Genomic DNA, 12,347 nt, shown 5'->3' with positions numbered 1-12,347 from the left:
AGGGACAGGCAGACAGCACATGAGTGGTCTAGGCAGATGGCTAGACAAAATGACATGATGTGGGAGTTTTCTAACTTCAGATATGCCAAGGTCAAAGGTAGTGGAATAACGGCCTAGAGGAGAAATGGCCGTAGGGTGCACAGAAAGTTCAAACAGAAGCACTGATAGAGTGAGACAGTCTCTAGTTGCTATAAGGCCCAAGTCACAGGATAAGGTTATGTCTTTACATGGGACCTTTAAGGTTTCAACAGTGTCCAGTCTGAGGCCTCCAGGGTGTTGAGTGGTGGACTCTAGTCCCATTTAGAGCCTATAGCAGGTGCCAGGAAACACTCGCTGGGCTGCACTGGGTGAGACATCACCAAAGGACTTTCCTTCAGTGCTTCTCAAACTTTAATATGGATTGGGATAACCTGGGTTCCTTGTTAAAATGTAGATTCTGATTCAGTGGGTCTGGGAGGGCCTGAAATTCTACACTTATTTATTTATTTATTTATTTATTTAGAAACAGGGTCTTGCTCTGTTGCCCAGGCTGGAGTGCAGTGGTGAGATCACAGCTCACTGCAGCCTCAAACTCCAGGGCTTAAAAGATCCTCCTGTTCTAGCCTCCAGAATAGCTGGAAATTTATAGGTGTGCACCACCATGCATGGCTAATTTTTATATTTTTATTTTTGTAGAGATGAGGTCTATGTTGTCCAGGCTGGTCTTGAACTCCTGGCCTCAAGAGATCCTCCTGCCTTGGTCTCCCAAATTGTTGGGATCACAGGCATAAGCCACTGTACCTGGTCTGTGATTCTGCTTTTCTAACAAGCTCCAGTGTGCTCCCGATGCTGCCCCCTGCCACCTGATGGCATGAGGCCACAAGTCTTCTCTCCTAATCCAACTTTGGACTTAGATAAGGCCAGAGGATGGTCTAAGTGACCTCTGAAGATTCCATGAGAGGAGATTGCAGTAGACAGGGTCAAGATTAAGTAGACGGGCAGAGAAGGAAAAATGGAGATTTGACATAGGGGCAAGAGAACAAGAGGGTGAGCCAACAAGTCCATGCATCCTCGACTCCTGAGGACAGTGGACAGGTTCTTCTTAGGGGGCCTGCAATGTAGCCCTGGCTCTGGGCTAGTTAGTGCCTTGAACTTAGGAACGTGACTGCTCTCCTAGGAGCTCTACCCCAGTCTCCCTGCAAGGCACGGTGAGCCAGGTGCATGACTGGGCTGGAGCAGGGTGCCCCAGACTGCACCCTCACCTCCTGAGCAGCAGCTTGGGGTGGTTCTTGCTCTCCAGGTTCTTGTCTATGAGGTCGGCCAGCAGCTGCTTCAGCACATCAGTGGCGTACTCCAGCTTGCTCTGCAGCACGGTCATGATGAGCGAGGCCACGTTGCCACGGTCGCGCATGGAGAAGCTACGCTGGGACTCGAGCGTGCGGATGAAGGACAGCAGGAACACCTTGTTGTTGATGAGCTGCGCGAAGAGCTTCAGGCCTTTCTCCACACGCTCCTGCCGGTAGCCCGGGACCTGCAGAGAGACCTAGGGGTCGTGATGCCATTGGCAGGGTGGGGAGCTCAGTGACCTCCCCATGGGATGGCTGTGCCCATACCCATGACCCTCTCACCCACCAATTAAGCCACAGTTCACCTGGCTAATGCTGTCAAGCCCTTAGCACTGAGTTAAGTATCTGATTAACCTCGATTGCAGCCTCTAGTTTAGAGATGAATCAATTGAAGCACAGAGAGAGCATCACATGGTTAGTAAATGGCGGGGCTGGGATGGCACTCACTTCGGCCAGACTCCAGAGCTCTTCCCTGATGGTGACGCAGAGTTGATGAGGGCCCCTGTGCCATGGCAAAGCACCTCACAGTCCCTGTGGGGAATTCCAGGTGCCCAGGGCTGTCATGGTTTACACCCTGAGAATCCCCAGCCCTAAGCCTGGGACTAACCTAATGCCCACCCGTCTTCAGCCCCAGGGGTGCTGTTGATACACCAGTGGCCTCAGAGTCAGGACATCTGGGTTCCACGTGGATTCTGATACCACCTTGCTGGGTAACACTGGGTAAGTCTCTTTCCTTCTCTGGGGGCCTAAGTTTATCCACATGATAAAAAGGGAAGATTGAGCCCAACCATCTCTAAAGAATTTTCTAACTCTAGCATTTGCTGTTTTCTTAGGGACTCTTTCTAAGACCCTGCTCTATCCAAGGGAAGAGGAAGAAGACGGTCTTATCTTCCTGCCTCCATTGTCTGTTCATTGGGAGATCCCTGCAAGGGTGTGCCATTCACCCAGCAAACATGAGTCAACAACTCAGGTAGGTACGGAAGATCCACCTCTGAGATGTCCAAGGGTGTGCATGGCAATCCTGTCAGTAATAGCTCCAAACTGGAAACACTCAGATGTCCAGCAACAAGAGAACAGATGGAAGAACTGTGGTGTATTCCACCCAATGGATACCACACAGCAACGAGAATGAATGACCTATCACTACACATAATAACAACAGGATGGGTCCTGCAAATGTACTGGATGAAAAAAGCCAGATGCTAAAGAGGGCATAGTCTTCATAGAATATCATTTAAATAAAGATTTAAAAAGCAGATAAAATTAATCAATGGCTGTAGATAAATGGCTGCTCTAGGGGGTGGCTGTAACTAAAAGGGGGCACCCTGGGACTCCTGGGGGACTGACCGTGTTCTGCTTGGTGCTGGCTTGATGGGTGCCGGCTTGATGGGCGCCGGCTTAATGGGCATGTTCACTTGGGGAAAAGTCATCAAGCTGCACGCTGCCAATTTGTGCAAGATTTGTATGCATGCTTCTGTTAAACCAAAAAACTTACTTAAAAAGTCAGCTATAGGATCTGCCCCCAAGGGGGAGCTTCCGAGGACACTGCAGGGTGTGTCTCCTGAAGTGGGGCACTGGAGGAGGCAGGGAGTGGGAGGGATGGCCTGGGGAGGTGCCTTCAGAGCCACACCTTGAGGGCTCTGTCTCCCCGAGGGGGTGGATACTCTAGTTCTTTGAGAAAGAGTGTCATGTATACAGCAGTAACAAGCCTGGTTTCAGAGTCAGTCACACTTGGGTTTAATTCTGTCACAGTCATTTCCTAGGGCCCTTAGTGACTCGGTTTCTTCACCAGCAAAATGAACATAATGATACCTAATATTGATATAGATCTAACTCCACACTGCTATTCTATGTACTTTAGAAATACTGACCCACTTAATGCACACAGCACCAAAAAGGTAGGTTTGTTATAATCCCCATGAGGGACCCTGTGAAGATAAGGAGCTTCACAAAGCCCCAAGACAGAAAAGGGTGGAGGGAGGTCATGAATCCAGGCACTTGGCACCTCGTTCCACCATCTCCAGGGACCATGATGTGAATGGAAAGGAGAGGGTGTATGAAAAGCTGATGCACAGCCCAGCTCCTAAAGAGCAGCTACATTCCCCTGCTCTACTCTTGAGGTTTTAAACTGCGAAAAATGGAGATGGCCAGAGAAAGCCTTGTTTAACCAAAGTCACAGGGTGGCAGAACATTCATGATCCTCATTACCAATTCCCTGTGTTCCAGGCTCAGGGCAAGCCACTGGCAGGAGGCCAGGTTCAATCAGACCCAGGCCCTGTCCTGAGAATTTCAACCAGGAGGCCAGCCCCAGCGAGTCCTGATATCCCTTCTACAGCGAGAACTCTGTGAGCCAGCCCTGCACCCTGCACAGAAGGGTTCTCATTGAAACCTCCAACTTGCTGGGTATCAGTAGCTCCTATGGATCTGGAAGCTATAGGAAACGTGTGTGTTTCCAAATCAGGTCCATTTTCATTTCTCTCACTATGGTGCTGGTCCTTGGAGGGCCAGTTCTCAGGAGACAGATGGGAACAGCCAGAGACAAGCAGGCTACAGCAGGCCACAGCCCCTGCTGGCGAACCCCTCACCTCCGGAGGTGGGACTAGCCTCTGCTTTCTTCATGCCCGCCTCCCCCAGTTCTCCCCTCCACTGGGGGCTGATAAGGGAAGGACAGCCTTACCTTACCATCAGCCCGGGCCTCCATTGCCCCATTTATCTGTCTTCCAACTCTGTGACCACTCCTGTCACATACATGCCGCTGTCCTTCAAATTACTCAGAAGAGCAGTTCTACAGCTTGTTCTAATAATAGTAGATAATGTCATTTCTTGGGCACCCACCATGTGCAATGCACAGTGCCTGGCACATTACACACATTGTTCCAATGAATTTTTCTAATGATCTTGCAAAATTGAGTGAACAATCTCTCAGAGAAGCTATCGCAGCTATTCCAAGGCAGCCTATCTCATCACAGGCAGAGTTGGATTACGAAACCCAAACTTGTTTGGCTCCCAAGTGCCCGTTCGTCCTCCCCATCTTTCACCATGTCTAGCCCTACCCCTGGGCTTGAGAGCTGTCTGAAAGCCAACTCGGACATCTCTGTAAAGCTTTCCCATGCAGGGCCTCCCACCAGTTCAGACTGGCTGGCTAAGGGAGGGCAGTCACCAGAAGGTTTAGCACTATGGCATTTAGAGAGGTGGAAGAGGACATGGGTTGGCCAGACAGCACACTTGGTGTGAGGATACACTCTGGGCTTCTTGCGAGGCTGCCCTTTTTCTGCGTGCAAAATGCACATGCCTCCTGGGAAGAGGTCCGGGGTCCTGGGAAGGAAGATTTTTAGCAAAGCCACCTACAGTGAAATAGCATCCTATTCAGCAGCAAGGGTTTTAGAAGCAGAGAGACCACAGTGACTTGTAGGTGGAGGAAAACTCCATCACCTCAGGGCTCTATTGCCTCTCCTATAAAATGAGAATATGAGTGTCTATGTCATCATGTTTTATGAACATTAAATAAGATAATGTATGTAAAGTGCTTGGCATGCTCCATGCACACTTAAATGGCGACAGTTTTATTACCTGCCTTTCAGACTCCCTGGACTGCTTTCCAGGGATCCCTTTCCTCCAAGAGTTTCCCAGACATCTAGTGCATCAGGACAGTGTTTTGGGGTGTGGGAGGTAGGAATTTTCTCCCCACTTTATGAAGGAAGGAGATGGAAGTGAAGTGTCTTTGTAAGGAGTATCCAAAACAGTTCCTCATTGTTGCCTGCCACCTTCCCCAGCCCAAGCAAATGCTACTCTGAAACAAGACTTTCTTTATTCACCAGATGGTTCTCTAATTTAGTTGAAGTCTGTGAGTATAAAACTGGATAGTAAATTTTAAATGTAACCCAATAGGTTAGAGTTTAGGAGCCAATGATAGGTTGAAATTGGGAGTGGAAGATTGCTCTGTATTTTAAAGGGTTGCTACATGACTAGTGCCTGAGAAGCACCTTTCTTGAAGGCCTGGATTTAACCCAGAGAGCCCTACGTGATGGGACTGGGTGACCTCCCCTCCAGGACAGCCTGAAGCAAGAGGACACCTCCTTCTTCACACTTCCAGAGGTGAGCAGGAACCCCAGTGGCTGAAAGGGTTGGGAAATACTGGTTTGGATTAATCAATGACTTGTTTCCATATTCAGAACACCAAGGGGGAGAAACTACTTCAGGGGCAAGAAGGGGTTGGAAAAAAATAAGAAAACAGTGATCCACACACAATCCCTCAATTTCACATAGAAGGCTGGATCTCACATAGCTCCAGGCTAATGCAGGTCAGTAAAAGTTCTCGGAAAATCCAACTTAAAAGTTACATCTTTAAAGGAAACCTACTTAGATTTGGAATTCTGAACTCATGAAGAAAGGAGAATAACTTTATATACTCGTCCTCACTGCATTCTTATTTAGATTATTCCATCCCATCCACAGAGTAGTATGGGAATGTTTAGACATAATTTCCCTTCCTACAACCCCATTTCCACCTTAACTCAGCCAAACACACAGACACTCATTTATTCAATCATTTACCACTTCCCACATGCCCACTATGTGCCAGGCACTCTACTCTGCTGGAAGTTAGAACTACAAAGATAAATAAGGTACATGCACAGTCTACACATCCAATCACACATACATGTGTGCACACAATGGTCTTATCTTCTTGTCCCTCTCATGTCTCACTTTAAACAGGAATTTGCATACTCTCCAGGGCCCTAAGAGAATCCTGGTAATTTGAAGCAAACAAAGGTGAAGCTGGAGAAAAATAAAAGGAAGGGAAAAATGAGTGGGACTGGGGGAGGAGGAAAGACCAGGAGCAAGACGAAGGAACTGGATGGATAAAAGTATCAGGATACACGTTATGTTTTTATTTATGCGTGGGATACATGTATACATGCATGCACACATACATACATATAAACAGAAAGAAAAGGTACCTTGACAATGAGGACATAGAGACCGTCACCTCCAACTTCTGAAAGTGTCTCTTGGTATCTATCAGCTGAGGAGCCAAAGGGAGCCTCCTCCAGATAGAAAAGCCCATGCCCTCAATATAGAAACACACACAAGCGCATGCTTCATGCAACAAGCAAGTATGGAGAAATGTGTGTGCCACAAATGCCCCTCTGGACTTCTCACATTTGCTGCAGAGGTACACAGCCTACTACATTCCCTTGGAGAGCCCGCTTAGACATTCCCTCAGGTGTCGGTACCTGCACACCCACACAACTCCCGAGTGATGGGTCTGTTTTTATTTTATGGACAATGTAAACCTTGGAATTAATCTTAGTTCGCATTGTTGCTTTGGCTGTAGATTTTTGATCCATCCACAGCTATAAGGCAGGTCACTGACATGGCTCCCCAGAAGTCCAGCACCGAGGCCTGTTGTTGGGACTGAAGACACTGACATCTAAATACCTGAGCTCAAATCTCCCTTTGGCCCCCACCAGCTCTGTGGTCCCAGGCAACCACTGAACTCCTGACCCCTTAGTTTTATCACCTGTATAATGGCCTTACTTACTGCAGAGGCTTCTTGGGAGGTGAAATGAATGAATGCATGCAAAGTGCTTAAACTGTGCTAAGATGTTAGTAACAGTCAATTCATAGTGATTACTCCTTAGGATTATTATTCTGTCCTGGTCTTCTCTCATTTATATTTTTCACTTTTCTCTGGTATTTATCTCTGTAAGCCATTCCAAAGCCCTTTCAGAACAAAGTATAATATGAATAGACACATAAGCCAGATACCATGCTAGACAGTAAGTGGGATAAAGTGTTCAAAAGATGAGGTCCCTGCTGGTAGAAGAGAGGGTTATGATTTCTCATTCACATTTCCACCCCACTTCCCAACGCATCGCTTACCTTTTCCAATTAAGCACTAAGTGGTAAATCCCTTATATATTGAGTACCAACTACATGAGTCAAATCCCCTACTTCATGGACCCTTAACCAAAGGTCCCTGAGGTTCCCCAATGTATTTGCCATGTTTCTTGTTTCTGTGCATATGTATTTTTTTCTGGGGAGAGGGACATCAACTACTTCCATTCAATCCTGAAAGGGTTCCATGACCCTCTAAGATCCGAAGCCCTACTCACATCTCTGTTCCAAGGTTCCCTGGCTTGGCCCCACCTCTTCCAGAGGGATGGGCTGATGCTGACAAGCTGGGGGACCTTGAGCAAGTTGTGTCCTCTCCCTGGCCTTAGCTTTCTCACCTCTGAAAGAGGGGCTGGACTTGAAGATCACCAACACACTCCCCTGCTCTAATACCAGGATGGAGCACTGCTTCTCACCTCGAGGTCCCGGAGGACAGGGTGGTCTTCAATTCCTGGGAACAGCACCCGCATGGTATAGGTTCTGTAGTCCAGGAAGGGAATCCCGGCTCCATCCAGGTCACTGGTCAGCTCATGGATGTCCGTCTGGAGCTCGGCAAAGGCTGGCACGAAGAGAAGCCTGTGAGATGGCTGGATGGGGAGGCCCCAGGAGTCACCTCCATCTCAGAATGCTCAGAACCCTTACCCAAGCCCCTAGGAGACATGAGCAATGGACCACGATAGGCAGGAATAACTGGAGATGCTGTTTACTTAGCTGGGATTGGGATGAACTGCATTAGCATGGGAGAAAGATGTAGTGCAAGAAACCTTGTATTGGGGCTAAAACCTTTCCAAAGTGTGAGTGATGAGGGATGGTGGGTGAGGCTGTCCACAGATCTGTGCTGCTGCTGGGCCAGGAGAGACTCCCCATCTGAAGACGAAGGGCTTTGGTTTGCAAAATATGCTGTGGAGGGGGATGTAGAGGGATGAGTAAGAGAAGGGAGAGGTACCATGAGTAAGTGTCCATTCCTGATGCTGTGTTTTATAATAGATTTCCTTATAAGATGACAAGAACAACTTCTGATAAAGGAAAACAAGTTTAAAGACACAAGTCTGGACCATGCAGCTCATGAGAGCCATCAAACCTCCAAATGGGGCAGAGATGGAGGCTCAGCCACACTCATATAGTCCTTCTGTATAAATAGGCAAGGTATTTCTCTGCCCTTCCTTCCTCAAGGTGATGCTACTTGATGGTGAATTATGACCTGCATATGGGCACTGCTGTGTATGGTGGCAGCTCAGGTATCCAGATGAACAGAGTGTCAAGACCCCCCAGGAAAATGAGCATGCAGTACAGCCTGAGGCTGTTACATAGCGCCAAAGCTGTCACCATACTTCGTTCTGAGAACATCCTCCCCCAGGGCCACCCTCTGCCACAGGGGTACTCAGGGGTGAGGCACCCAGCCCTTCCCTGCTCTGCCTTTCTCTTTGGTGTGTGCACACACACATATGTGTGCATGCATGCACATGGACAACCAGGACAGATTAACACATGCTGGCAAAGAACAGCCAGTGGGCATTGACTACTAAAAAATATTTCTTTCTATTTACATAATCTCAAAAATAGGGAGAAAATATTTTGTGAATTCAGAAGGGATGAACAAGCCCAATGTGGCTCTAGAGCCTCAAAAAGCAAGCCCAGCGCCCAGTGAGCTGTGATGATCACAGAAACACAACACAGCCACTCTAGGAACTGTCTACGGGGACCCCGGTCTCGCCCTTGCCCATGAGTTGAGTGGAGCTCCACCCTGCAGAGCAGACTTCAGGCCCTCAAATTTTGGCTTTCTGTGCCAGGAGAATACCAAGACTGCTTGTTTGAGAGAGCCAAGAGGGTGCCACCTGGAGAGGCCTCTGCAACCTCTCCTGCTGCTCCTCTCTCCTTGCACCCCTGCACCTCTGCACTGGCCACACAGACACAGGGGTTCCTGATATGTAGCCTGACTTCGACAGTAGAGAACCCAAATGCATCCAAGTGGAGCCTGTGCCAATGTGTGTGTGCATGTGTTCTTGGCATGTGCTGTCACCCAAACCCCTGGGGAACACCCATTTATGTCCTGAGTGAGGAACATGGGTGTGTATGCTTATAGGAGAGCGTGGGAACACGTGCATGAGCATAGGTTGGGTGTGTGGGCACTTGTCTGAGTGTGTATGTCAGAGTGTGTGAGTGTGACAGTGTGTGAGCATGTCAGGGAGTATGTATGACAGTGTGTGAGCATGAGTGCATGAGGGTGTGTATGTCAGTGTGTAGGCATGTGTGAGTGTAAATGTCAGTGTGTATGCGTGTGTGAAGGTGAGTGCATGGGTGTGAATGAATGTATGTCCATGAGTGTGTATGTGTGTGAATGTGAGTGCCTGCGTGTCTCAGTGTATATGTGTGTGTGACTGCATGAGTGTGCATGCATGTCAGTGTGAGTGCATATGTGTGTGTTGGTGTGTATGCAAGTATGAATGTGAGTGTATGAATGTGAGTGTATGTCTGTGTGTATGCATGTGTGAGTGCATGAGTCTATGTGTGCTAAGCACTTGTGAATGTGAGTGCATTAATATGTGGGCATGTCAGTGTGTGCATGCATGTGAGTTGAGTGCATGTGTGTGAGTGTGCAAGTGTGTGTGTGTGAGTATATGTCAGTGTGTGTGTATGAATGTGAGCACACGAGCGTGTGAGCACATGAGTGTATGTCAGTGAGTGTATGTATGTGAAAGCATGAGTGTGTGAGCATGTCAGTGTGTGTGGGCATGTATGTGAGTACACAAGTGAGTGTATGTGAGTGTGCACGCATGTGGGCATGTGAATGTATGTGTTAGTCCATAAGTGTATGTCAGTGAGTGTGTGTGGGCATGTGTGGAAGTGTTTGGAAATACGTGGGTATGTTTATATATCAGAAGCTCAGGCTCATGAAGGGCCCAGCTGGGTGTCTTCTGAGTTTGTGTAGAGGACGTCCTGGCTGGCTGTGAAGTCTTCAAGGAGATCCCTTGGCTTGGACCAGTGCAGCCCTGTAATCGTTCAGCAGCCGGCTCTGGGCACCCTGCAAAGTGTTTCTGTGGCTAGTCTGACAAGTCCTTTGCTGTAAGGCCCCCTCTTCCTACGTGCACAGCATAGCTTGCCCCTAAAGTCTGAAGCCAAGGTTTCCTCCTGGGGCCTCAGCTGACAATCCTGGGCGGGAGCTCCGCTCAGCTGCCCCCTCCCAGTTGGGGTGCTCAGCCCACAGGGAGGAGAAGGGGGGGTTGGCTTTTTATCAGTCTGCAGCCTTCCTTTAAGTCACCAAGCGCCTCCAACATTCAAAGCAGCATGCCTGCCACACATAAAAGAGATTCTAATCACTACACCTAATTAGAGGAAAGAGTACATTGTGGAGAAAAAAATTAAGCAGCGTAAATATAATAAAAGGCAGTAATTAACAGTCCCACAAGACGGATGCTGTGTTGACAGCTGAAGGATGTAGAGAGGGGATGGAATGGATCCAGTTCCCCATCAAAAAATGCTGTGGCTGCCCTGGTGGGAATCGGTGTGAAGTGAGAGCCCCAGGTACGGGGCTGGATTTACTCCATGTATAAATCTACAGCAAAGAACCAGCTCAGATCCTCCCAGGGTGAGTCACAAAATGATATCCTGGGGGTTACAAGAGTCTGACTCCTAAATTTCCTTCTTGGATTTAGTGCAGCTGATTTCACTTTATGGTGGTGTTTGTCATTTTTTTAACACAAGCTGTGAAACACCCTTCCTTCTAAATCACAGATCAGCCCTACAGCCTTACCTGCCTGCTAGAGGAAGAAAGCTGAAGATTGCTGAAATGCATCATGTTAAGACACCCCCAGATCTCCCCTTGAGTAGAGTGCAAAACCCACTCAGCCAGGATTCCAGGTCTAGAGGCTGCTCTAGTGGGGTGCAGAATGATCCTAATCTGACACCTTCAAGGAGAGGGCAAGGAGACCTTGGCCTCTCTGGTGTTGCCAGGATAGGGCCTGCTTGGGTATGGGTGTGGTCTGGGACACAGGTATAGGAACTATAGAGTGAGAGGCTTTGCAGGTAGGATGCACAGCCTCCAGCATTGCCCACAGCTGCCTGGCCTGCTTGCTTGTAAATGAAACACATGCATACACACACACACACACACACACACACACACACACACAGCCTCCAGCACTGCTCACAGCTGCCTGGCCTGCTTGCTTGTAAATGAAACACACACATACACACACACACACACACACACACACACACACACACACACACAGAGCCTCCAGCACTGCTCACAGCTGCCCGGCCTGCTTGCTTGTATATGAAACATACACACACATACACAGATGTGCACACATACACACATGCACACAGACACATACACAGCCTCCAGCACTGCTCACTGCAGTCCAGCCTGCTCGCTCATATATGAAACATACATACACACACAGAAGTGCACACACACACACATGCACACACATATTCACACAGACATACACACCGCTAGCCTCTAGCACTGCCCACTGCTGCCCAGACTGCTTGTTTGTATATGAAACATATACATACACATACACAGATGTGCACACACACACACACAGCCTCCAGCACGGGGCCATTCAGTACCTTCCTTGCACTCCAGGGCCACACGGGACTCCAGGTTGTCCATCTGCATCTGCAGCCGCTTCAGCGTGAGGTCACTTTCGCGGGACTTGCGTTTATAGGCGATGAGCACAGCCACGATGAAGATGATGAGGAGGCCGCCAGCCACCGCGATGCTGACGATGGCAGGCAGGCTGAGCGGGCTGTCCGGGGCGATGTACACCATCCCCGGGGAGTACTCCATGCCACCGACACGGGCCTGGGGGCACACCGGGCAAGAGGGAGCTGGGTGTGGGGACACAGCAGCTTTGGCAACAGTCCCATGTCACCCAGGAACTGGTGACCAGGGCAGGATGAGGGAAAGGAGACCAATCACTGGTGTCAAAATAGACAAGAGGACGTGGGGGGCTGGGAGCAGGGACAGACACAGCTTAACAGAGCTCACCACCAACTGGAAAAACCTCACCTCCTCTTATTCAGGAGCGAGTTTTGTCATCTTCATAAGAAAACAGCACACAACTGGGACCTAAACACAGTCTGCCACCAATGACTAGATCCCCTAAGATTTAT

General features: G+C 48.8%; 1 protein-coding gene across 1 annotated transcript in view; it reads right to left on the bottom strand.

Moving 5' to 3' along the window:
- Positions 1-12,347, bottom strand: part of PLXNA4 (plexin A4) — a 522,503-nt gene that overhangs the window by 43,586 nt on the left and 466,570 nt on the right. Inside the window, exons 20-22 of the mRNA XM_030933215.1 lie at positions 11,802-12,036; positions 7,640-7,782; positions 1,242-1,510 (exon numbers count right to left, since the gene is read on the bottom strand). Coding sequence (XP_030789075.1) covers positions 1,242-1,510; positions 7,640-7,782; positions 11,802-12,036 — 647 coding nt within the window. The remainder of the gene's footprint in view (positions 1-1,241; positions 1,511-7,639; positions 7,783-11,801; positions 12,037-12,347) is intronic.

This window comes from Rhinopithecus roxellana, chromosome 6 (genome assembly GCF_007565055.1).
Source record: "Rhinopithecus roxellana isolate Shanxi Qingling chromosome 6, ASM756505v1, whole genome shotgun sequence".
NCBI classification, from domain to species: domain Eukaryota; kingdom Metazoa; phylum Chordata; class Mammalia; order Primates; family Cercopithecidae; genus Rhinopithecus; species Rhinopithecus roxellana.
This window is presented reverse-complemented; position numbering and strand designations above follow the sequence as displayed.